Raw genomic sequence first — 22,253 nt, forward strand, 5'->3', positions numbered from 1 at the left:
TTGGAAAGCAACGTAACCAAATACCCCTAAAGTTATGTAGGAGTAAATTAAATCAAGTGAAGAAAAGAATGCAATAGTAAAAGTAAAGCATAAAGTGTGGTTGGTGGTTGTAATACATTGAGGCAGCTGTAGTTATGCAAAGTGCTCTTTCTGAGCATTTTTTTTTTTTTTATTATTGTTTCAATTGCTCCTCACATTTTGAGATGTATGTCTTCCTCTCAAATTGGACAATTTGCTTTGAGAGGATTTGTTCTCTCTTAGTTTGGCCCAAAGCCAAAAGGTGGTGCTGAAAATGAGACTTTGCTTCACATACACTGAAGAACCAGATCCATGACCTGTTTGGTGTCAGTTTTGTCTAGAAAACACTTTTTCAACTGCTTTTATGGTTTACAAATTTAAGATGCAAAGTTGTGTCATTCTATATGGGGTAAAGGATCTTGAATTTATGGTTAAAAAAATGTCATCCTCCAGCAACAATCAATGTGGCTGGTTAGTTTTTAAAAAAAACTTTTCACTGATGATATTTTTAGTATCCCTCCTGAATTTGTGAAAGTTGATCCCAAATTATGGGACCAACCAAACGATGTGGCCTGCGGATTGAAATAAAATAACAACTTCCCACCCTGGTTATGGTGGCAACGGTTGGTGCTTTTCCAACCCTGAAGTTAGCATCATAATGTCTTGGCATTGTGGCCATGCTGTAAATCTTGCAGACCTAAAATAAAAATGCTTGAGACAGCAGAACACCGATTAATATGTTGGATCCCTGTTAGAAAAGAATCCCTTAAAAAGTGACGCATAAGTATTTCCTGTGTGTTTGTCGGCTGTAAAATAATTGGACCAACTAAAAAGTTTATGTGTTTGTTCAATTGAAAAGTACTGTGTGACCAAGATCTTTGTGACCATGCTTCCTGCCTCTGTCCTACTCCTTGTTTATTGCCAACAGGACTTCAACAGCTAAAATTAACTTGATAATTTCCATTCTAACAACTAACATGAACCTAAATGAAAGTGGAGGATTGATTTGTTAATCTTGGATGAAATTATGATATCAGATAACCATGGGAAGTTATTCAGAAGCAGCCTAATGGATACACGAGTGGAAAGCTGAAACCATGATCACTCCTCGTATGATTGGTTGGCATGACGTGTAAGGTTCGCCTTGAACTTTTTTACCTTGGCTGCATAGCTGAAGTTAATTAAAATCTGAAGAATTTTCCTATGAAAAATGTTTAGCTATGAAATGCCTATGGTACACCCTGCCAGTCCCTTTAATTAACAACAGATGTTTGAACAAGAGATGAAATGACATGAACAATTGATAATAACGTAAGTCTGTGTGACTCATCTAATTTGCTAGCATATTTCATGTATAAAATGTGTTTTAGGAAAGAAGTAATAGAATACAAAGATATTTGATATTTACACATAGAATGAAAGCAAGTTGTATATGTTTTATTCATCATTACAAATTACAACTTTATTTGAATGGATTTTTAGAAGGCTAAACTTCCTGTAGATATGAGCATTGAATTACTTATCTGTAGGTTACAAATGGATTTTTTTTTAATATCCACTAGTTTTTTCATTTCTTTGGAATGTATTTTTAAATCACACAAAAGCATTTTTACAAAATAATGTTAACTATCCAACTAAACCTGTATCTTTCTAATACTGTTGATTGGTGACTCTTTAACAACCTACAGACCATTTTACAGTACAAACATAGTGTTTTTTTAATAAGAATTACATCTATCTGCAAATATTTCAAGAAAGTACATAATTCTGCTTAAAGTGTTTGTTATTAACATAAAGTGATATTCAATATATCTGCAAAATGACTACTGACAATGTTTTTGCTGATTTGTTTATACTGAATGAATCTGTTCAGACAGAGATCTGTTCAAGTACTTTTCAACAATACCCACATGATTAGGTATGTACAACTCAAACTACTCAGTCAAGGTTGGGGAAGATCTGAATTTTTGATGGACGTGGAGACTTGAATCCTGCATTTTTTATTATTAGATTTTAGACCACTGTAAAGAACAAATAAAATCCAGGCTGATAACAAATTCACCAGTTAAATCAAATTATCTCAGTTATCCATTTTTAAAGAACAGGCCCCTGTTCTTTCAGACCACAGAGATACTGTTTTGGTGTTTTCCAGAGCTGCAACTGCACATCTCTGTTTCGTTATGTACCAGTTGTTCCAAGATCATCTTTGCACTTTTGGGTAAAAACCTTGCCACCGCTGCAGGTAAGGTAAGCGCTAAGAGGGGTGTATTTTGGATTTGATTCTAACTCGTATACCTACACTGGAAATAAGAGTCGATATCATATTCACTCACCTGCATGGAAACAGAAATATTAGGAGAAAAAAAAAGATGCTGGACTTTCCAATGAGATCAGTGCATACTATCATTAAGATTTGTAGCGCTCCACTATCATTAAGATTTGTAGTGCCCCCTCTTGTAGTGCAAACTTATTTAGTGCACACTAACTTGATAGCATACTTGATGCTCAATAGACTTCTTCCAACCTCTCTGACTGATGCTGCAGCAGCAGTCTCTCAAACATGCTGTATTTCTTTTAACAACAAAACTAGTTTGATTTAATGTAAGTTGTCTGCTTTTTTTTCTTTCTTAGATTCTTACTTGTGCAGGCTTCGATATATTCATCTGAATGTCTAAAAATGTGACTAACAAAAAAAACATTTTCTGCTTGTATCTTGGTGCAGGTGGTTTGTGTCTCCAAACATGGTTTAGCTAAAATCTCTGAAGCAGCAGCAGCAACAGCAGCAGTCCGCTAACACGGAGTCAGGATGTCCAGCAGCTCGGGCTACCCCCCCAGCCAGGGGAGCTTCAGCAGCGAGCAGAGCCGGTACCCTCAACATTCTGTCCAGTACACCTTCTCCGGCTCGCGCCACCAACAGGTAAGACTTTCCCGCTGTATTGTTGTTTTGGTCTTAATTATGCCAGCTCTCTCGACACTTTAGGCTTTTGTGTGTTTACTTTACTCTGAGGCATTGGAGGTTAATATGTTAACCCACTTCTATGAGGTTTAATAATAACAAGTAAAGAACTTTTCTTATAGTTAGAAAGCAATGAAAAACAGCTTCATCTTGGATTCTGATTTCTGCATTTATTATTTTTTTCCCCTATTGTGCAGGGTTTTGCTTTAATATATAGTATCAATAATTAAAACCATTTAACTGATAAGATTTTTCAGCTTTCGCGGTACTGTACAAGAAGCACAGTTACTCAAACCAATAAAATGGTTACATTTGCAGTATGTCTAGAGCTACATTTTTCCCTGTAGTTTCCTAACCATCACTGGGTTAGGGTCTAACTCAATGTCATATGTTGTGATTGATGTGTCACCCCCTATTGATGAAAGATTCAAGCCAGATTTAGCCAGAGTTTCTAATAAAAATATTTGGACTCAGGGTCACCGTTGACCTTGGTGTGTCCGGTTCATACTTAAAATTCAGGTCGGCATGGAGCAGTACTGATGATTGCTTGGAAGAGAAGTTAGTTGCATTGAAGTGCACTAACAAACTAAGAAGTCATATTTGAATCTCATGGGATCAACCTGTTTATTTGTAATAAATCTATGTACATCGCAGGGCAGTAACGGCAGAAGTTGAGAGATATTTGTCAAACAAGGTCTTTGGGCTGCATTCTAAATCTGGCGATTAATCTGAACAGACTGTCTGTGTGTCCACCGCAGCTACACACAGACAGTCTCGGTTGCCCAAATCCAGCTGCAGGCAGCATTTTCACTACATCGACAAACTGCTAGTGAAATATTTGATGTTTTCTATCATTTACCTGCTGTGGAGCAATATTACTAGTGTTCCTATTTTTATTGATTCTTGTTTTATTAATATTTAAACTTTAATAAGACACTCATTTAATATGAATAAAGAGAGTTAATTTTAATATTAGTACAATTTAGACAAGTATACAGCTTTATATATGAAACAAAAAAAGTTTGTAATAATTAAGATGAAGAAATATTGGCGATTATTATGGTCTTTTTACTGATCAAATATTTGTGATAGTCATAGTCAGTCATTATTTAATTTGGCTGTTGTGAATATTGGATAATGTTTGTTAGACATTTTAAATGGCATCCTTCTTAGAAGCTTACTTTCACAGAAAAATGTCAGCAGTACATTTCTGGGCATTTGGATTGTTTGCTTAAATCTGGGACAAAACTGGAGTTGCTTGTTCAGGTTTGTTTGGTCAAACTGGGCTGATTGCTTTTATGTGGTCTTTACCCAATAGCTTTTTGATAAAAGCGTTGGCGTAGTAGAAAGAGTTGAATCAACTATCTTGACATCAACAAAATTCACTTGAGTTTGCCACATCAGACCAGAGCATTGCTATTGGTTTAAATAATTGAATTGTGCTGTGACTAATTCGAAGTTTTAAAAAGGGCCTAAGTCTTGCCCCACTTCCTGGCCAGTGGTTGTTCGACAGTGTACTATTCAATTTTCTTTGTCTCAATCTTCCTTTCTTTTTCTAAGCGACATGGGCTTCTCCTCCTGTATAGATAATGCAATGCGAACCCTGTTATTTTAACCGATGGGATAAGCACCGTTAATAAGTTTTAATTTTCAGTAAATAGACTCCTAATGCTGACATTGTGTCTATGTCTTCTACTGAGAGCTGCAGTTGTTTGGGAGTGAAAACGCCCTCAGAGTTCATCTAGGAACTTTGCCTTTATTAGATTGAGTACAGCAGAGTGTTTACAGGAAACGAGGAGGGGGGGGTTGACATGCAAAAAAGATCCCCAGCCAAACATGAACTGGGGACGTTGCAATTAAATGGTGAATACCTTAACCCTCTAGGCCACCGGGACTCCCCTCAGACAGCTTTTAACAGTGCTCATAGACCAATACACAATCAGTGTTGTGCAAGTTGAGAGAAAACAGTTTGGATTGTAAAGTGTGCATAAAGCAGCCACTGTAGACAGCTGTATTGATTAAAACTGAAGCATATCTGTTGCATAAGATGGATGTGTTGCTCAGAGTAGACAGGACTTTGTCTCTGTTAGCGTGATTTGGTTGCCACATCTGTGGATGTGAACTCATGATGTTGTATTTTATTTCTTTTCTCTACTGCCAACCTGTTTGTTGCTTTACACCTACACCCCCCCTTCACACTGTTTTGGCCTTGATCAGATTGCATTATTAATTTAATCTTGGGTTTGTTTCTCTTGCCTTCAGGATTTCACCGTCCCAGACTATCGGACTCATATGCAAGATCCACAGGGTCGGAGAAGACCGTCTTTACTGTCTGAATTCCACCCAGGAACTGAAAGGTAAGGCTTCACTTAAGACTCTCTGATATATAAGACTCTCTACTGATGAGTAGTTTTTCCTTCTGCTCTCCCTCACGGATGCCATGGATGTTCCCAGATTACAGTTTGGGTATCATACATCTAGACAACCAGTTGTGGTTTCTGACATGTCTTTAAGTTCCTTGATTACTTCTGTTTCTTAGGCCTCCAGAGAGACGCCATGGTTACGAACAGCAGTTTCACTCCATCTCAGCCCAGTCGGAGCATGACTCCTTGGATACTAAACGCCCTCGCATGGAGACTGTTGTTGAGGGCCACATCACCCGCACACCCACCACCGCTGGGGGTGTTCTCATGCCCATAACACACACAGTACAGGACAGTCTAAGATCCACTATGGAGGTCAAAAAGGTGGGTCTTGTTCCTCTTCACTTACTTTTGCAAACCAAGAAGTCACATTTGCATTTCTGTCCTTACAGAAACAAACTGAGTTACTCTGGTAAGACTTTACCTTTCTATAGGTATAGTTATAGTATATTGAACAACAGCACAACACGGTTTACAGTACTAGTGATGTAGTGAACTCTCTTGGCCCTCTCCCCATAACGAGAAAGAACTTCTGACTTCTCTGAGATTAGAGGACTAGATATAATCATTCAGTTTTGTAGAAATCTTGAACTGTAGTTGTTTCGCAAGCTCAATGAACCTTTTCATTTTGGCCAGGAGTCTCAGTTCTCTGTCAAAATGGAGCACCCGTCATCAGGAGGATCTGCACTACACATGGGCGATGATCAGGACGCTTCTCCTTCCAAACTATCCAAAGAGGAGCTGATCCAGAGCATGGACCGCGTGGACCGAGAGATTGCGAAAGTGGAGCAGCAGATTTTCAAGCTGAAGAAAAAGCAGGTTGGTTACCTAGTAGAGTTGGAACATTACACAAAATTGTACGGTATGTATCTTGGTTGTTGGGTTGCGGTTTGGTATGTTTTCGGCAGGGAAAACTAAAATGATAATGGATGGCCCACATCTATTTCAAATTTGTCTTTTAAATCAACAGTGGCTCGTTGGCCATAATTCTTAGTTTAACAGGTAAAGTATTCAAATAGGGGCAGACTGTCAATATGTCTGTCATAAATTTTAAGTGTATCCACATGTATACCCCTCTTTAGTAGAACAAAGCTCAGTTTTACACAAATTGTTGTCCTTTAAGCTTGAACAAACCAGGGCTAAGCTGACTAGCATGCTACAATGCTGCAACAGCTAATCGACTAACTTGTGTGCTGACAAAACTTTCCAGGTAATTGGTGAACGTGAATTTTTTGTTTCTCGCGTGCATTATTTTACTTCTTTGACAGTTTGGGTCACGGGGCGTAACAAAAGGATGTCGCACACTGTACCGTACAGTACAGGACGGATACACGTACCATCCTACCACTATTACCTAGTAAAACATTTAGTCTCTGAACATGCACCAAACACAATCGGAAACTTGGGTATTTCTCAAGTAATGATTTTATTTGCTATTTTAAGTAAGCAATAACCCATAAGAGACTGAAGTGACAAAACCTTGTTGCTTTTATAAAATAATGTGTAATTACAAACCAATAAGTCAAGGTCTTAAAGGTCTTGTAGTTGATTTATATGTTGGGTCATTACATTTTAAAAGAACAGGATTGACAGTGACTCTTCCTCGAGAGGTATTTTTCTCAAATGTTGTCATGTATGTGTTCAGGTGTGACTTATTATTGTTTATTTAGCAACAGCCCAAAGTTCATTATCTAGATACAATTTGAATAGAAATATTGTTAAGAGAATAAAGTGACGTAGACACTCAGAACTGAGGCATCCGTTTAAAGTGACAAGTGTAACAAGTTGTCAGCTTAACTCGTAGCTTGCTTTGGTTGTGTTTTTCAGTAGTCTTTGTAACTTGAAAGATCAGGTGTTAATGTTAACAGGCTCTACTCAGTGTTGAGGAGGAGCCTCCTACTTAAAGGAGCAGTGGGTAGGATTAAGTGGCATTTCAAGCTGAGTTTGCAGATTGCATTCAAATGAGTACTGCATCACTCACTCCTTCATTTTCAAGGATGTTGGTAGAACTACGTTGGCCTTCAGGTAATGGTGGTGTCACATGACTCCCTATGTAGATATGAGAAGCTCATTCTAAGTGAACAGAAACTTAGTTTCAGGTGATTATACACTTATTAAATCATAAGTAAATCAATTCTACACACTGTTCCTTTAAGCCTTGGTTTTACTTCCAGACAGACACGTACATGGTCAGCTGCTGTCTTTTTACTCATGTAGCAATTCTGTTAATACTGTCCGCTTGGAGCACGCTTTCCAAACATTCACACTACATTGCTACGCTCACACTTGTAACAGAGTGGCTTTGTGGAGAAGGGTCTGGACACTTCCATGTTGTCACGACAAATTGCCAGTACGCAGATGTTCAAAGTACACAAAGTGTAACTTCGTTTTATGCCCTCCAGGCTAGCACATCTTCTCATTGAGGAGCTTTAATCAGCACATTAGAAGTGTTTGAAAGCTATTCATAAGATACTTTTGGACGTATGGCTGCACAAGCTTGTTCCCATCATCTGACTGTATGTCTTTTCCAAATAAGGTGCTCTCAAAAGCTGAATAGAGCTACATGCTTATTTTTCCTGTCTGGATTACCTCATCTTTTTTATTAGTTTGTGCCTTTTTTTCCCTGATATCTTTTTTGGAATTCCATCTCATTAGATAATTAGATGAGCTTTGCTCGGAGAGAGAACATCTGCATCTCCCAAGATTTTTAGGGATTTATTTGTTTATTTGAGGTATTTCAGGAACTCCTAATCTCGTCTCTGTAACCTGATAGTTTACATAACCTTTAACTTGTAAACATTGATCTATCAAACACTCACCAGTTCAAACCTTCAGTTTTGTTAGAAAAATGTTATACTTGAACAAGCCTGTAGAGAGTAATCTGATATTGCCTGCAGGGGCCTTAGATCTGAGCTAAGATCAGTTCAAAACAGTGTTGATGTATCTGTCTTTTCCACCATTTTTTCCACATGAAGACGGACAGAGATAAAAAACATATAAAATGTTTCATTTGGTCGTGAATTGAAAGAAAAGAGGCTCCCCATATTTTCCTGTGTGTGTTGTCTTGTGTGCTATTGGTCAAAATGTTATGTGTTGGTGTTGTTCCTTAGCAACAACTGGAGGAGGAAGCAGCAAAGCCAGTGGAGCCAGAAAAGCCAGCGACCCCTCCCCCAGTGGAGCACAAGCATCGCAGCATCGTCCAGATCATCTACGATGAGAACAGGGTTAGTAATCGGCTGCAAACACCAAGACACACTGACAACAAGCATTAGCTTTCCCGGTTCATTTGGTTTGTGTTCTAAACAATTGCAGCTATTTTCTTTTAATCTATCATCTCCCTGCATCCTCAAAACTGGAAGAAGCTAATTTTGTTTCTACACCCGCCATGGTTTATCATATGAAATTGTTCGGAGCAGCGCCAAGCTCAACACAGCAGGGGATAACCATGGTGACCACGGCCAAAGAGTTTCAGTCTCCTCACTCAAACCATTTTGTGCTAAACTGATGTATCTTTAAGTCTGTCTAAATTCAGCTGTTGCATCTAACTGAATCTATATGGTTTGGAGTTTAGTTTTCTCTCATGTCCCGGCTCACAGTTTCCAGTATCAGCCTTATGTTACTGCTTTAAGACAGCTCAGATTGGGCTGAAAGTGAAGTTACTGCCAATGCAAACTGGACATTTCCTCTTGCTGCTGATTGGCAAACCAACTGGAAACTTTTATTGTGGAATGGCTACAGGAAATGCAAAAATTAAGGGAACTTCTCTAGTGGTTCTATTCTTTAATAAAAGTGGTGCCCATGATATTTCTTAATTGTTTGTGGTTGCTCACGGTCAATCTCTGCGTGAGTATCCCTACCCCAAATATCCCTGCTATGCCAAAAACAGCATTTGGAATAGAGATTTTTAAATGATCAGAAATAATATTCAATATGTTGGAATATATTGTGGATATGCATTAATGGTATTTTGCAGCAGTGTTATAAAGTAACCCATGATTTTACTGCAGTGCAATTTTCTCAGATATTTCCTAATTCATTTTTGGTAAAATTTAAAAAAATGAAGGAAGAATACATTAAGATAGAAGCCCAGCGCAGTCCTCCTTATCTGTATTTCAGCTGAACAATAGGGGAGTGGGAGGGTGTGTGTTTATGGAGGTCACTATAGTTCATGTCTGTCAGACAATGTTGTGGTAGAAGAGTGCTGAGACACGCCTTCCTTCTCAGTCAGCCATTAACCCTTTAGGCTGTACAGCTGCTCCAGCACCGCGCACAGCATTCAGTCTGGCAGTCGCCGTTGTTTGTCCCAAACTGTAGATGTGAGTTTATGAAAAGGGGAAATCAAAGTTATTTAATCGTTCTGATGATCTTGAATAAGCTCCCAGGCTCTACTGATCCAGGAAAAGCCAACCCTAATAATTATGACCCAGCGGGGTCATAATTATCATATATTGCTACTTTCAGGCAGGGGTAAATGCACTTAATTGCACAAGCTTGTACTTCAAGAGCAAGTTATATGCATCTAAAATTATGATTCAGGTATACCTTTTTCTCTTCTCAGGACTTAGGGTTATTTTTCTAAGTTTATTTGAGTTTTTGGCTTTCCTGAATTTTTGCCCTTTTATTTATTTGTTACAGATCACATCCTTGATCAGTAACTTACTTGAACTATTATAAGTGCTGAAAAAATTGTAAAATGTCTAAACAAATTCACGGCCACATCAAGCTACTTCATTTAGTGATTCTTACATTGAATCTATAGATACTAAACGGTCTCATAAATATTTTATGAGTATAACCCACATATATTATTGATTGTCAGATGTGGTGTTAGGTGACATGTTTTGTTTTTGAACTTGCTCTTATCACAGTTTCTCTTTACTTTTGTAGACCTTGTATTAAAGATATAATCTCTCGTTCTTTTTTTTTCTAGAAAAAAGCTGAAGAGGCCCATAAAGTTCTGGAAGGTCTTGGTCCTAAGGTTGAGCTGGTATGTGATTTAATGGTTAATGGTGCTTTTTGTCCTTGCATGGGTTTTTAGGAAAAGGCCATGCTTAACTCAGTAGCAAGTTAAATATTACTGCTTGTCTAATAGCTAATGATTAATCCACTGGCCGTCCCTGGTCTGCTTTTTTCTCTTCTTAGCCCCTCTACAATCAGCCATCAGACACAAAGGTGTACCATGACAACATCAAGACGTGAGTATCTACATTGCTGATATAGATCATGAACATCTGTCGGCCTTGAAAAGTGATAGAACATTACATCAGACATGATGCGTACCACACTAACAGGATAGTGACCATCTCGGCTGAGGAAAGAGTAGGATGTAATGCTGACATCAGCAAGATAAACCCAGCTGATAATTCTGTCTAATCTGATTGCTGAGTCGCCCTCAAGAAGAGTGATTGAGAATGGAAGCCAAAGAACAAACGTCTGAATTAGGTGTGTTTACAAAGTAGGGTTGTGTTGGGGTTTGAAGGCCAGACAGTCTAGGATAAAACGCTTATCAGTGTGCACCAGGGGAATAGCCCATCTGGCTCAGTCTTTTATCTGGACAGAGACCACCTCTGTGTGAATCTGCTGCACAGGCCACACTCTCAGGGTCGGGTCCCTCACTGTTCTCTCCCCACATACAGTACCAGTCAAAAGTTTGGACACACCTTCTCATTCAATAGTTTTTCTTTATTTTATTTTTATTTTTTTCTACATTGTAGATTAATATTGAAGAAATCCAAACTATGAAGGAACACATATGGAATTATGTGGTAAACAAACAAATGCTCAACAAACCAGAATATGTTTTATATTTTAGATTCTTCAAAGTAGTTGAATGAGAAGGTGTCCAAAGTTTTGACTGGTACTGTACACCATCATGTTTCTACAGAAGAGTTACCAGTATTTTGGAGCTGAAACTGATTCTGAAAATGAACAATGATTTCCATGTTGTCTTTTGTCTGGGTGTTGTAAAATATATCAAGCGCTATCTCTCAAAGAATGTTAAAATTTACAAATGTAAACTTAAACTAACTAGCGGAGGGGACTACTTCTCTCTTGTCGTTGTACCGACTGAATGTACCGGCTAAAATGTTGAATATTAATATGATATCTTGTTAAGCATAACCTTTTTATGTGTTATGCAACTTTGTATGCTTTCTGTTAAATACCACAATCATTTTGCTAATGAACATAGTTATATTGTCATATCTCTGATTAAGTGTTCTTCTCTTTTAGCAACCAAGTCATGCGCAAGAAGCTGATTTTGTTTTTTAAGAGGAGGAACCACGCTCGGAAACAAAGGGTAAGTGTCCCCGCTGTTAGGAAAGCATTGTGGATGTTCCAGGTATTTGTGTCAGTGCTCTAGACACAACATTCGAGGCGCCACCCATTGCCATGGTCAGTGTAACGGATCACATCATATCATCTGGGTGTTTGCACTCCGCTGACCTGAGCTGACTAGGGGAAATATTATTGGGATTGTCAAAGCCTTTGATAGGTGGTCTCTTCCCTGTTTACTTAAAGCTACGTAATATTGACACACTCTGATCCAACAAAAACTGTTCACTTTTAACATTTGCACACTCGGAGAGAACACGGTTTTAATATTACAAATGACGATTGAACTGCAGACTTTTGCTCTAAATCTTCATGTCATCTCGTTGTTCAGAAAACTGTGGTTGTTTGAATGTCCACATTAGACAGCTCACTGAACATTCAATGCTGATTTAATATCCCTCCTAAAATAAGTAACTTGTAATTACTAGGTGTCTTTGTAGTTCGACATATAGAAATCGTGGGACCATGAAAGTTCATGGCAATCAAGATATTTCACTCTCAAAGTGGTTGACCGACATTACCACCCGTTGATCCACGCTGTTAGCATGGCTAATAAAAACAATGCGTTTATTTGCAGCACAGGAAACACTTTGGTATCCTGTTGAAAGGTGTTGTATGCAGCAATACAATAATAAAATGTATATTACCACATCGTAAAACAGATCTGAGGAATACAACTGTTTCTCTGTCTCTTTATTACTCACTGGTGATTTCAATATTTCTGAATCACCCCAATGTTGAAACACTTGGCTCTTTTTTATTTTGCAATGGTTCAGCGAGTCCACTTTTCTCTGCCTGTTCCCCATCGGGGTCAGACAGACCTTTTGGACTCTGAACAATGGCAGAGTGCACATGGCTTCATGCCAAGAGGAAGGTGAATTGTGTGTCCCTGGCTGCAGAGAGTGGAAATGAGGCTGTATTGTCCTCCCAATACAGGAATCTTTCCATATCTCCTCTAAACATTTCAACTCCTTTGATTTTTGTTTTTGATAGAGTAAAAGTGCTTTGAGCAGGGAAACCCAAAAGTTTTTTGTTCTTTCACTTGTACAATTATTATTCACCAGACCAAATGTAAATACACTTACACACGGCACACAAGAGTTCTTATTGAAAAGTAAGCTTCTGAAAGAAGATTTCAATGTGCATAATTTCCTGAACAGCATTTTCTCTCTCAACCCTTCACCTCCCACACGTTTCTGCAGCTTGTCTGTTATTCTGTTTAGGTTTCTTTTAATGTTCAAGATAAACTGCAAAAATTATTTCACTGACAGTTGAACTTAAAAGATAAAACATGCACTTATTCATGTTCACCTCCAGACTCTAGGAATTTTAATTTCCAGGTCATCCGATGGTTAGATTTGAGTAATTCCATTATTTACACCTTCTTTGCCTCTTCTGCTCTGACCTAGCAATGTATAACATCTACTGTTCCTCCAACAAACTGAGCTCGATATTGAGTACTTGTCAAAAAACCTGAGAATTTCTTCACCATTGTAGAAGTTGCATCTCAACAGTGCTCATTTTGTACTTTTCCAGGACAATGTGTATGAGAGGATTTTCACAAAGTGGCCTTTATTTTAAATAACCTTTATTAAGATGACATTATGGGATTGGCAGTCGCCATATCCTTTGGAATTTATATTAGAGTGAGTGTTTTTTGAAAACGGTGTAGATGCAGGTGATTTTATTTGGGGATACAAAAATATCTTGGTATTGTATCCTCGTTGTATTGGCATGAAATAATTTTGGCTCTTACGCTAGTGATTGACGCTCACTCCTGATGTACCATTTCGATTTTGTGTACGCAGGAACAGAAGATCTGCCAGCGCTACGACCAGCTGATGGAAGCGTGGGAGAAGAAGGTGGAGCGACTGGAGAACAACCCCAGACGCAAAGCCAAGGAGAGCAGAACACGGGAGTACTATGAAAGGCAGTTCCCTGAGATCCGCAAGCAGAGAGAGCAGCAGGAGCGCTTCCAGAGGTAACCTTCTTCGCCTCTGACTGGTCAACATTGAGATATTATTCTGCATGTCGTGGTACAACATGCGTTCTTCAGAAGTTCAGAGGTTCAGAAGCACACTAATACAAGTCTCACCTTTGCTTTACAGTCTTCCTACTCTATTTCATAGTGCAAATTGGTTTACATTGGCATGAGTGAACTGTGTCTTCATACAGGCAAAGGCTGCAACTAACTTTCAACTTAAACTTAATTCATCTGATGATTATTTTCCCCAAATAATTGATTCATCGGTTTGTCTGACATGTGAAAGAAGGAAATTGGGCAAAAAGCTCATCACCATTTCTGTGAGCCCAAGTTTACACATTCGAACTGCCAAATTTAATTGACTAATTTTGTCGATAAAATTTTTTGCAGATAATTTTTTCTATCGGTTAATAGAGCCGCTGTTGCAACTCTCATGCAGACAAATAATTGACTGGTGGAAAGAGATGAACTGTATTCCTCCTATATGTTTTTACTGTTTTATTGCCCAGCACTGTTTATGTTTAACACTGTTAACAGAGTGGATTTGCATTGGACAAAGTGAAAACCTACAGTGGAATATGAGCTTTGGCTTGTATTTCATACAGCAGTGTCCTTTTTCTTTTTTAGCACTAGATTGTGCACATCACCTCAAATTGCATAGTACTGGAGTAATCACCTTTTAGTTTAAACAGTGAAGGATCTACTTAATGTGGGGACGTGGTCAAAGTAGAGTGACTAGAGTGAAATCATAATCACTCAAGCAATCTTTTGATGCTTTGATAATGTTGACAAGACCTGTAGCGACACACCCGGACATTAAAATGGTCTCCTCCATTTTAACAATGTTTGTTCAGCTATAATCTAAATAGAGCACTACTTTGGCAGGAGACACTGGCTGTCTGGGTGGGAGACGGGGTCAGGGTCCAGCGTCTGGTTGTTGGACGCTTTGTGCTTTCATTGAAGTCTCCAAGTAAAAAGTTTGCATGCCAGTACTGTTTATGCAAACTGCTAGACTATGAAGGAGGAATTAAGTTATAACTGAGTCTGAGGGACTTTTTTATTTTTATTTTCTCCAAAAAGAATAGAAGCGGAAGGAAACATATCTTCCTTGCACAGCATGAAATATTTATGTATCAAATATATATATTTTTTGTAACACACTATGTTCCTGTTTTCCACAGGGTCGGACAAAGAGGAACGGGCCTTTCTGCAACCATTGCTAGAAGCGAACATGAGATCTCTGAAATCATAGATGGCCTTTCTGAGCAGGAGGTGGGTCTTATCTGGAGTGACAAGGTATTATTTGGTGTGGATGTGAAACCTCAAACCTAGATGACCACACTCTAAAAAGAAAGCTCACAAATTTTGTTTTTTAGGAAGTAGAGAGCTCTTTAGCGTTTCAGTTACTACATCATCATGAATACATTTAATCTACTTAAGTAACAAAGGCAGGAAGCAGATTTCCATAATCAGAATCAGAAACTGTTTATTTACAAGTACATTAGGCATACAAGGAAATTGGTACAATAAATAACAAAGTGCAATATTATAAGACATAATGTAAAAATATGAAAATGTCCAATAAAATATGGTAAACAGACAAGAGTACGTAGCAGAAAGCTGGTTTACTGAACAAAGGAGACTGATCTCTATTGGAGTAACTGAGGCCGCTTCCCCTGTTCATGTCCTACAGAACAACGAGAAACAGATGAGACAACTGTCAGTTATTCCTCCCATGATGTACGACACGGAGCAGAGGCGAGTGAGGTTCATCAACATGAACGGCCTGATGGATGACCCAATGAAGGTTTACAAAGCCCGGCAGTTCATGAATGTTTGGACCGAACACGAGAAGGAGATCTTTAAGGAGAAGTGAGTTGTTGTTGTGTTTTTGGCGGCACAAGAGTGTCTGTGCCACAGTGTGTTCCTGGAAGTCAGAAGTGCAGCTATGGTTTATAGACTTAATGCCAACATTGGCCTTTCACTGATATATTTTGTGGCTTCGACACAAGAATAACGACTTACATCTTTTTCCAGGTTTGTCCAACACCCCAAGAACTTTGGCCTGATTGCCTCCTATCTGGAGAGAAAGGTAAACTGCTGCCAATGCTCCCATTTTTTGATTATATAGCAGGATGTTATTGATATTTTTCGGTCGGATGACGAATTCTCCTTAAGTCAGAAACGCTATATTATAAAAAATTGGGATTCATGACCTTAAAGCTCTATACACCCCTATACAGCAGATGTCATCAACGATACGCGTGCCCATGTTGCCAACAGAAGTGGCGTTTTGCCCAAGTCATTCAGACGAGTTAGCAAGGTTTACATATAGTTGATTTTAAAACTGTTACCATCATAAAAATGTCTGGTGGTGGCATGGTCGGTTGTCAGAATCAATAATCCAACAACAGATTTACGATCTACAGAATACCCACAGGATCACGATCAATTCAGAGCAGCAGGTGTTTGAGTTTGCAAATGACTGTGTTAACTGGTGTCTTTCAGCTAAATGCATCCATGGTTTCTTGTTGTAACTTACGATAATGGTGTATGCATAAGGTTAATGTGTTGACTGCCACCGGACTGATCAAATATACTTGTGTTTTAGCGCCCATTTAAACACACAATAAACTCTAATCTGAGTCTACGTCATGGTGTTTGACTTTCGTAAATGACCACAAATGACGTAGTTGGAAGCATCTAGTGAGTTGAATGCTTGTAATTTCTCTTCACCGAATACATGTATATATGTGACCACTAAGTATTGGGCCACTTGCTTATGAATTCTACTCAGTCAGTAATAGCACACCTATCTTGAAAGTCAACTTGTGTCGGCTGCCTTTGCGATCTTTGGTAATATATACCCTGCATAGCTTGAAAAGCTACTTCTGTTGCCAAACTTTGTGTGCACACTGATGTGCGTCATCATAGTTTACTAACTGAAGAAGGGTTAATGTGATCACTATTTATTAATAAAAATAAACTTAAAATGTCAAAGTTGTACTTGAGTCCTTTTGGCAGTGATTAAGTGAGCATTTATTTAAAGACATTTTAGACTGAACCAAACTGCTTATTCTGGTCAACTTTAAATTTGACATCTTGATGATGACAGACTATGTCATGTTGCCTCTGGTTTCAGTGTCACACGTCAACTAACATGCCATTTCTTTTTTCAGTGTGTTGCTGACTGTGTCCTTTACTACTACTTGACCAAGAAGAACCACAACTACAAGACGCTGGTGAGGCGAAACTATGGTAGACGGAGAGGAAGGAACCAGGTAAACGTGAGACAATTTTTCAAATATCTTTTTACAGTTTGCTCCTTCTGTGTTTACAAGATGAATGTCCACAGATGTATTGACAGGGAGTTTACATTGTGAACAACTCTGCCAGGTGACTATTGGTGTGATGGTTTCACATGCTGAATTGCAGCATTGGGTTTGTGTGACTTTTGGCACAACTGTTTCATGTCTCCTCGTCAAGTCTGTGGCTGTTCATTTAGTGTATGACAGATATATGTCTACCACATATATCACACGTGCACCGCACCCATAAAGGACATGCTTTCCTACATAGCTGGCACTATTTATTGGGCAGAGTGAGTGAAACAGGAAACACTCCCCTCCTTTTCTTGATTTGTAAGCAATCAACCCTTAGATTATTGTGATATGGTTTGACTTACTATTTTGTCAGTTCTTTCTAAGAAACATCAGCTTTATATTATATATCATATTTAACAATATAGATAGGAGTTGCACATTCTGGAAAATGTGTTCAGGAAACTGATGCTGTGGCTCTCAGTAAATTATAGTTACATAAGTTTGGAGTCTGATCACAGCTGAACCAAGTCTTCCAATGTACAGTTTGTGTTTGAGACGTCCTGAATTGGCCACGCTGTATAGAGGATTAATAAACAACAAAGCTGATCATATTTTCCATCTAAAACATTAGTGCACACTGAGGCTTTAAAGGAAGACGCAGCTGTTTGTCTCTATGCTTTAAACTGTGACAAATAAGAAAAAGCTAGATTCATTTTAAGACACGAACATCTGTTAGCATCCTGTAGCTGTCTCTGCTGCAGGTGGCTCCATTAAGATTTATTTGTCCCAATATTAAGTATTTAGACAAACTGGAGCCACATTTTCCTTCTAAAGCCATAATGGGGAAATTACTGTCAAACCTGGAATGTGAACTTTGTAGATGAAAAAACTACCAAATGACTGCTGTGGAGATATGTAGTTTTACACAGATTGTTGCTTTGGGCTTCATATGATTGTGTTCTTGCACCAAAATCCAGAAGGAAAAGATGCACCATCTCACAAGCCTGTCTTGGATGACATTAAATATTGATATCACTCATCCTGTTGGATGTTTTTTTTGTCCTTGCTGGGCCTTTTCCCCACTTCACTGATGCCACAGGCCGTGTACAGGACATTCTGTCTCTTATGTTGTTGAGCTCATGTGCTGTGTAATACCGTTGTAGACTGTGTCTTTACATGGGAGGAGGGATCTCTGTGTGTTTTTTGGAGTACACCGTCTTTTCAAATGGTGGATCAATACTTTCTTTTTGTGCTTGGAGTTTTTGTTGACCGTTAATGCAGAGTTTGTAAAGCGGCAAGGCTTTTGTTGTTCTTAGGAAGTGATACCATCACCATTCACTATCTCAGTGAGATAATCAGAAAAGGGATTGTTGGTCAGAAACTTGTTTGACTTTAGAACACTGATGTTGATGTTAACACAAAATCCAGTTCGGCATCTGTGGTGCACCGCCTAACATGGATGTCATTGTTTCGTAGTCATTAAATGTTGTTCCTCCAATATTGTTTTTACACATGTTGAAGGATTAGAATCCAAACACATCAGTTTTATGGGTTATCGCTTTAATTTAAAAGTGGATGTAAGATGGCCTCTATCAGCTTGAGATTCAGGTCAGTTGTTTTTTTTATTTTTATTTTTTATAACCATCTTGTGGTTGTTGAGAATGTGGTGAATGCTTTTTTTTTTTGTCTTCAGATTAATACACATCAGGATGTAGTTGATTTCAAAGCTACTGGTGTGACTTAACAAACGCAATGCGAGGGAGTCATTAGAGAGAGAGGGAAGGACGAGGACAGAGTGAGCAAAAGCCTGAGCAGTGGAATGTAGGGCGAGTGAGTGAAACTGAGAGAAAAAACCCTGAGCGAGACAGAGTCAGAGCTGGCAGTTTATCAGCTGTGTGTGTGTGTGTGTGTGTGTGTGTGTGTGTGTGTGTGTGTGTGTGTGTGTGTGTGTGTGTGTGTGTGTGTGTGTGTGTGTGTGTGTGTGTGTGTGTGTGTGTGTGTGTGTGTGTGTGTGTGTGTGTGTGTGTGTGTGTGTGTGTGTGTGTGTGTGTGTGTGTGTGTGTGTGCGCTATTGTTTTTTTCCGCTTTCCATTTCCTCTTTCTTCTGTTCCTCTGAGAGGGAGAGATAGAGAGAGAGAGAGCCACCCCTCTCTGAAAGAGCAGAGTTGGTACAGCCCAGCCATCTGACAGGCCCAAAAACTCTCCGTGCTGCTGTGAGTGCCAATCAAAGAGGAGTGCTCGGCAGAGATTACCTTGAGTGACCCTGCATAGATTAGTGCGTGCATGTGAGATGGACAATTCTTTGGGCGGCTTAAGCGGCCTGATGACACGCTTTCCCGGAATATGTGCGGCAGTGCCGTGGCCCGGCAGCCCTTCTAAGGAGCTCTGCTATGGTGCTGTCCTGCCCCTCGACTGCTACCGTTACAACCGCTATGGAAGTACTGGAGGGTAAACTCACATTTACAACACCAGTAAGCTGTAGCTCGCAGCACAGCAAAGGGGGTTTATGACCAGCAAATGAGCTTGCAGGTATGTCTCTAGCTTTGGAACCACAGTGTTTGCTTTTTTTAGTCGGTATCACACTCAGTGTGTTTTCCCTTGTTCTGTATCTTATTGCTTTTTTTCTGTGTTGTAATTCTATTGCTCTGTCGCTCGGGCAGTTCTATTCTAAGCCTATATATTTACTTGAGCCTCGTAGGCAGTTAAACTCAGCTATTTTAGGGTAGTTTTTCTAGGACACGTGCAGGCCTGGTTTTTAATTTAACAGTCAAGCCAAAACTATGTAGAATGCATGTGTACCCGTGTTTATGCTACGGGGAAGCGTTTTTAAGAAGAGAGGACGTATCCGTTAGTTTTTAATATATTTTAAAGAGCATATAGGCCTTAGACACGCTGGCAGCTTCATGAAATTCCTTGAGAACATGTGCTTCAAACTTGGAAGTTAATGCCCCCCATGTCAGCGGAATCTAAATAAGTGCACCTTTAGGTCTAAATTAAACCTCTGACCCGGCTTGTGAACACACAAAAAAAGACAACAGTAAACTCACATTACAGACTCTTGTGGAAACCTTCACAATGCTACACCCCCCACTGTGTCTCCTACCATCTGATTGGTTATTTTCAAAAGTAGAAGTTTCACCATGAGTACCTGGTCAAATCTCAGGTTCTTCTCGCTCATATTGCTCTGGTCTGACAAAAAATTATAGCATCTGTATACATCTGAAAATTGGCAGGAAAATCAATAAAGAAATGTCAACAATAATTAGTTTTTTGTGCAGCTTTAGTGTTACTTCTGTTTATATGCAGGTCCATTTTGGACTGCGGTGGCCAAAATGGTTTTGATTGTGGGCCGTATACAGAAAAATCTAAGGAGTCACTGTCCAAACAATAATAAATGTGTATTTGTAAACCAGTTACAGTGCACGAAAATCAGTATGTCTATACCAGAAAGCCCCATGTGCCTAAGAAAATGAATTTTCTAACAAAGTAACTACACTACTTAACAGTTTAACCTTTGACATTGCAGTCGTTAAAAGGGTCCCCCCATATTACAAACAGTATTTCTTTATCTGTTGCCTTGAAATTTTATTTTTAGTTAAAATGCCTATGTTAAATGTTTTGATATGTGGAAATAAAGTTAAACAGGCGGGAATTGTTGAATACACATATTTTTTATTTTTTTCAACAGTATACAATGCAAAAAAATAAAAGGTCAACATTTAGTGTTATTACTAATATGGTCAATGTACATACAGTGGAGTTCATAAGAAACATGTTCAAGCCATGTTCTAATTTATTTAAAAAAATGAACTGGGGGCCGTGTTAAAACAGGCAGAGGGCCGTAGTTTGGCCCCCTCAGATTTAGGACAAGCTTCAGTTCAGTGCAGCATTTTATGACCTTCTGTAATTGATACTAAATGTTTATTGATTTGTAATATTCATCTGCCTTAGAAGAGATGCAGTCACTTAGGGATTGTGTTATATGTAACTTGATGCGGTACCTTTAACAATTATTTCATTGAGCTACCAGGGCTTCGTTATGAAAAGCAAAATTTTTTTATTATTCCAGTTAATTTGGCAGTTCACACAGCGTAAAGGTGCACTGATGTGGTAGTTGTCGGAGAGCACTGGTTCACCAAAATGCCCTGTAATCATATTTGAGAGATGTGGCTATGATCAGTTATCAGAATAGTCAATGTTTAAAATTGTGTTTCCTTTAAAATTATACACATTCCCAATTACAGCTTCTACTGGATTGCTGCAAAAAAATCCAGTTTTACTACACGGATCGCTTGTTGAACAAAACCCTGCACTACAGGCCATATTTTGTTGTTAAACTCGTAACACATTCATCAGAAGAGCAAAAGTCTGGAGAATGTTTGTGGTATGGCAGAATGCAAGATAAACAGAACATCAGCGTTTATAAAGTGTGAGAAATGTACAGCTGTCGGTGCACTTTTTTAGTAATTTTACTCAATTTAGCTGAAAGTGTTTTGACAATATAAAGTGCTTAAATGTTTCATCTATGAAGATGTTACTGAGTAATACAATTCCTGTTATGGTTGGCAAAGTAAATGTTATAGAATACAGTAGACAGATATCTTCTCTTGGAAACGTAATGTAGCCATCTCCTGGCTGTCTATCGTTTTTAAATATTGTCTTTTACATAATGGTCAGTATACTCAATATAGCATCACATATATACGGTGGGAAACATATGTATTACTCTTTGGACATTTCTGTTCTTTTCTATGGTGGTCGAAAGAGGCAAATGTACCTTCAGAGCTTTCTTGATTGCCTGCCAGGAAAGTTTATCAAGCGGTCTAGTATATTTCTTTGGTTTTCAACATCGATGTTGAGCAGTTCTTCCCTCACAGAGCTCCCAGTAACCAGGGTAACTGTGGCAAGTGCTTTGATATTTTTTGCCTTTTATTTTGCCAGTAAATTTTTCCAACCATCATCGCTCTAGAGTTCAATCAGCTGGATGGTGCATTTTAATCAAAAATGAATGCAAGCCATATACCATGGGGTTAAATGCTGCTGTTAAATCAATTTGTTTACCTTTATTTCCTGTTCTTTTCATTCCGGTACAAAAATTGTTTTTGTAGTTGTGTCAGATGAGGGCAATATCTGTAATAAATTGCAATGATGGAGATGATGCATATTTTTTATTTCCTATTCCTGCAGTGAAATAGCCCAAAGCAACAGTGTGAGAT

The 22,253-nt window shown here is 38.7% G+C and overlaps 1 protein-coding gene across 2 annotated transcripts in view; it reads left to right on the top strand.

The window, feature by feature from the left end:
* The window catches only part of ncor1 (nuclear receptor corepressor 1), a 52,965-nt gene that overhangs the window by 1,769 nt on the left and 28,943 nt on the right, over positions 1 to 22,253 (top strand). Inside the window, exons 3-15 of one of the 2 annotated variants that reach the window (XM_054626475.1) lie at positions 2,741 to 2,935; positions 5,237 to 5,331; positions 5,514 to 5,721; positions 6,034 to 6,216; positions 8,508 to 8,621; positions 10,328 to 10,384; positions 10,540 to 10,592; positions 11,629 to 11,695; positions 13,539 to 13,711; positions 14,896 to 14,986; positions 15,408 to 15,586; positions 15,752 to 15,806; positions 16,894 to 16,995. In XM_054626475.1, coding sequence (XP_054482450.1) covers positions 2,825 to 2,935; positions 5,237 to 5,331; positions 5,514 to 5,721; positions 6,034 to 6,216; positions 8,508 to 8,621; positions 10,328 to 10,384; positions 10,540 to 10,592; positions 11,629 to 11,695; positions 13,539 to 13,711; positions 14,896 to 14,986; positions 15,408 to 15,586; positions 15,752 to 15,806; positions 16,894 to 16,995 — 1,488 coding nt within the window. In that variant the 5' untranslated portion in view covers positions 2,741 to 2,824. Of the gene's footprint in view, positions 1 to 2,740; positions 2,936 to 5,236; positions 5,332 to 5,513; positions 5,722 to 6,033; positions 6,217 to 8,507; positions 8,622 to 10,327; positions 10,385 to 10,539; positions 10,593 to 11,628; positions 11,696 to 13,538; positions 13,712 to 14,895; positions 14,987 to 15,407; positions 15,587 to 15,751; positions 15,807 to 16,893; positions 16,996 to 19,271; positions 19,567 to 22,253 lie in introns of those variants that run through there. The other variant, XM_054626476.1, reaches the window with a different exon arrangement.

The sequence above is a fragment of the Anoplopoma fimbria genome, chromosome 24 (genome assembly GCF_027596085.1).
Source record: "Anoplopoma fimbria isolate UVic2021 breed Golden Eagle Sablefish chromosome 24, Afim_UVic_2022, whole genome shotgun sequence".
Lineage (NCBI taxonomy): Eukaryota > Metazoa > Chordata > Actinopteri > Perciformes > Anoplopomatidae > Anoplopoma > Anoplopoma fimbria.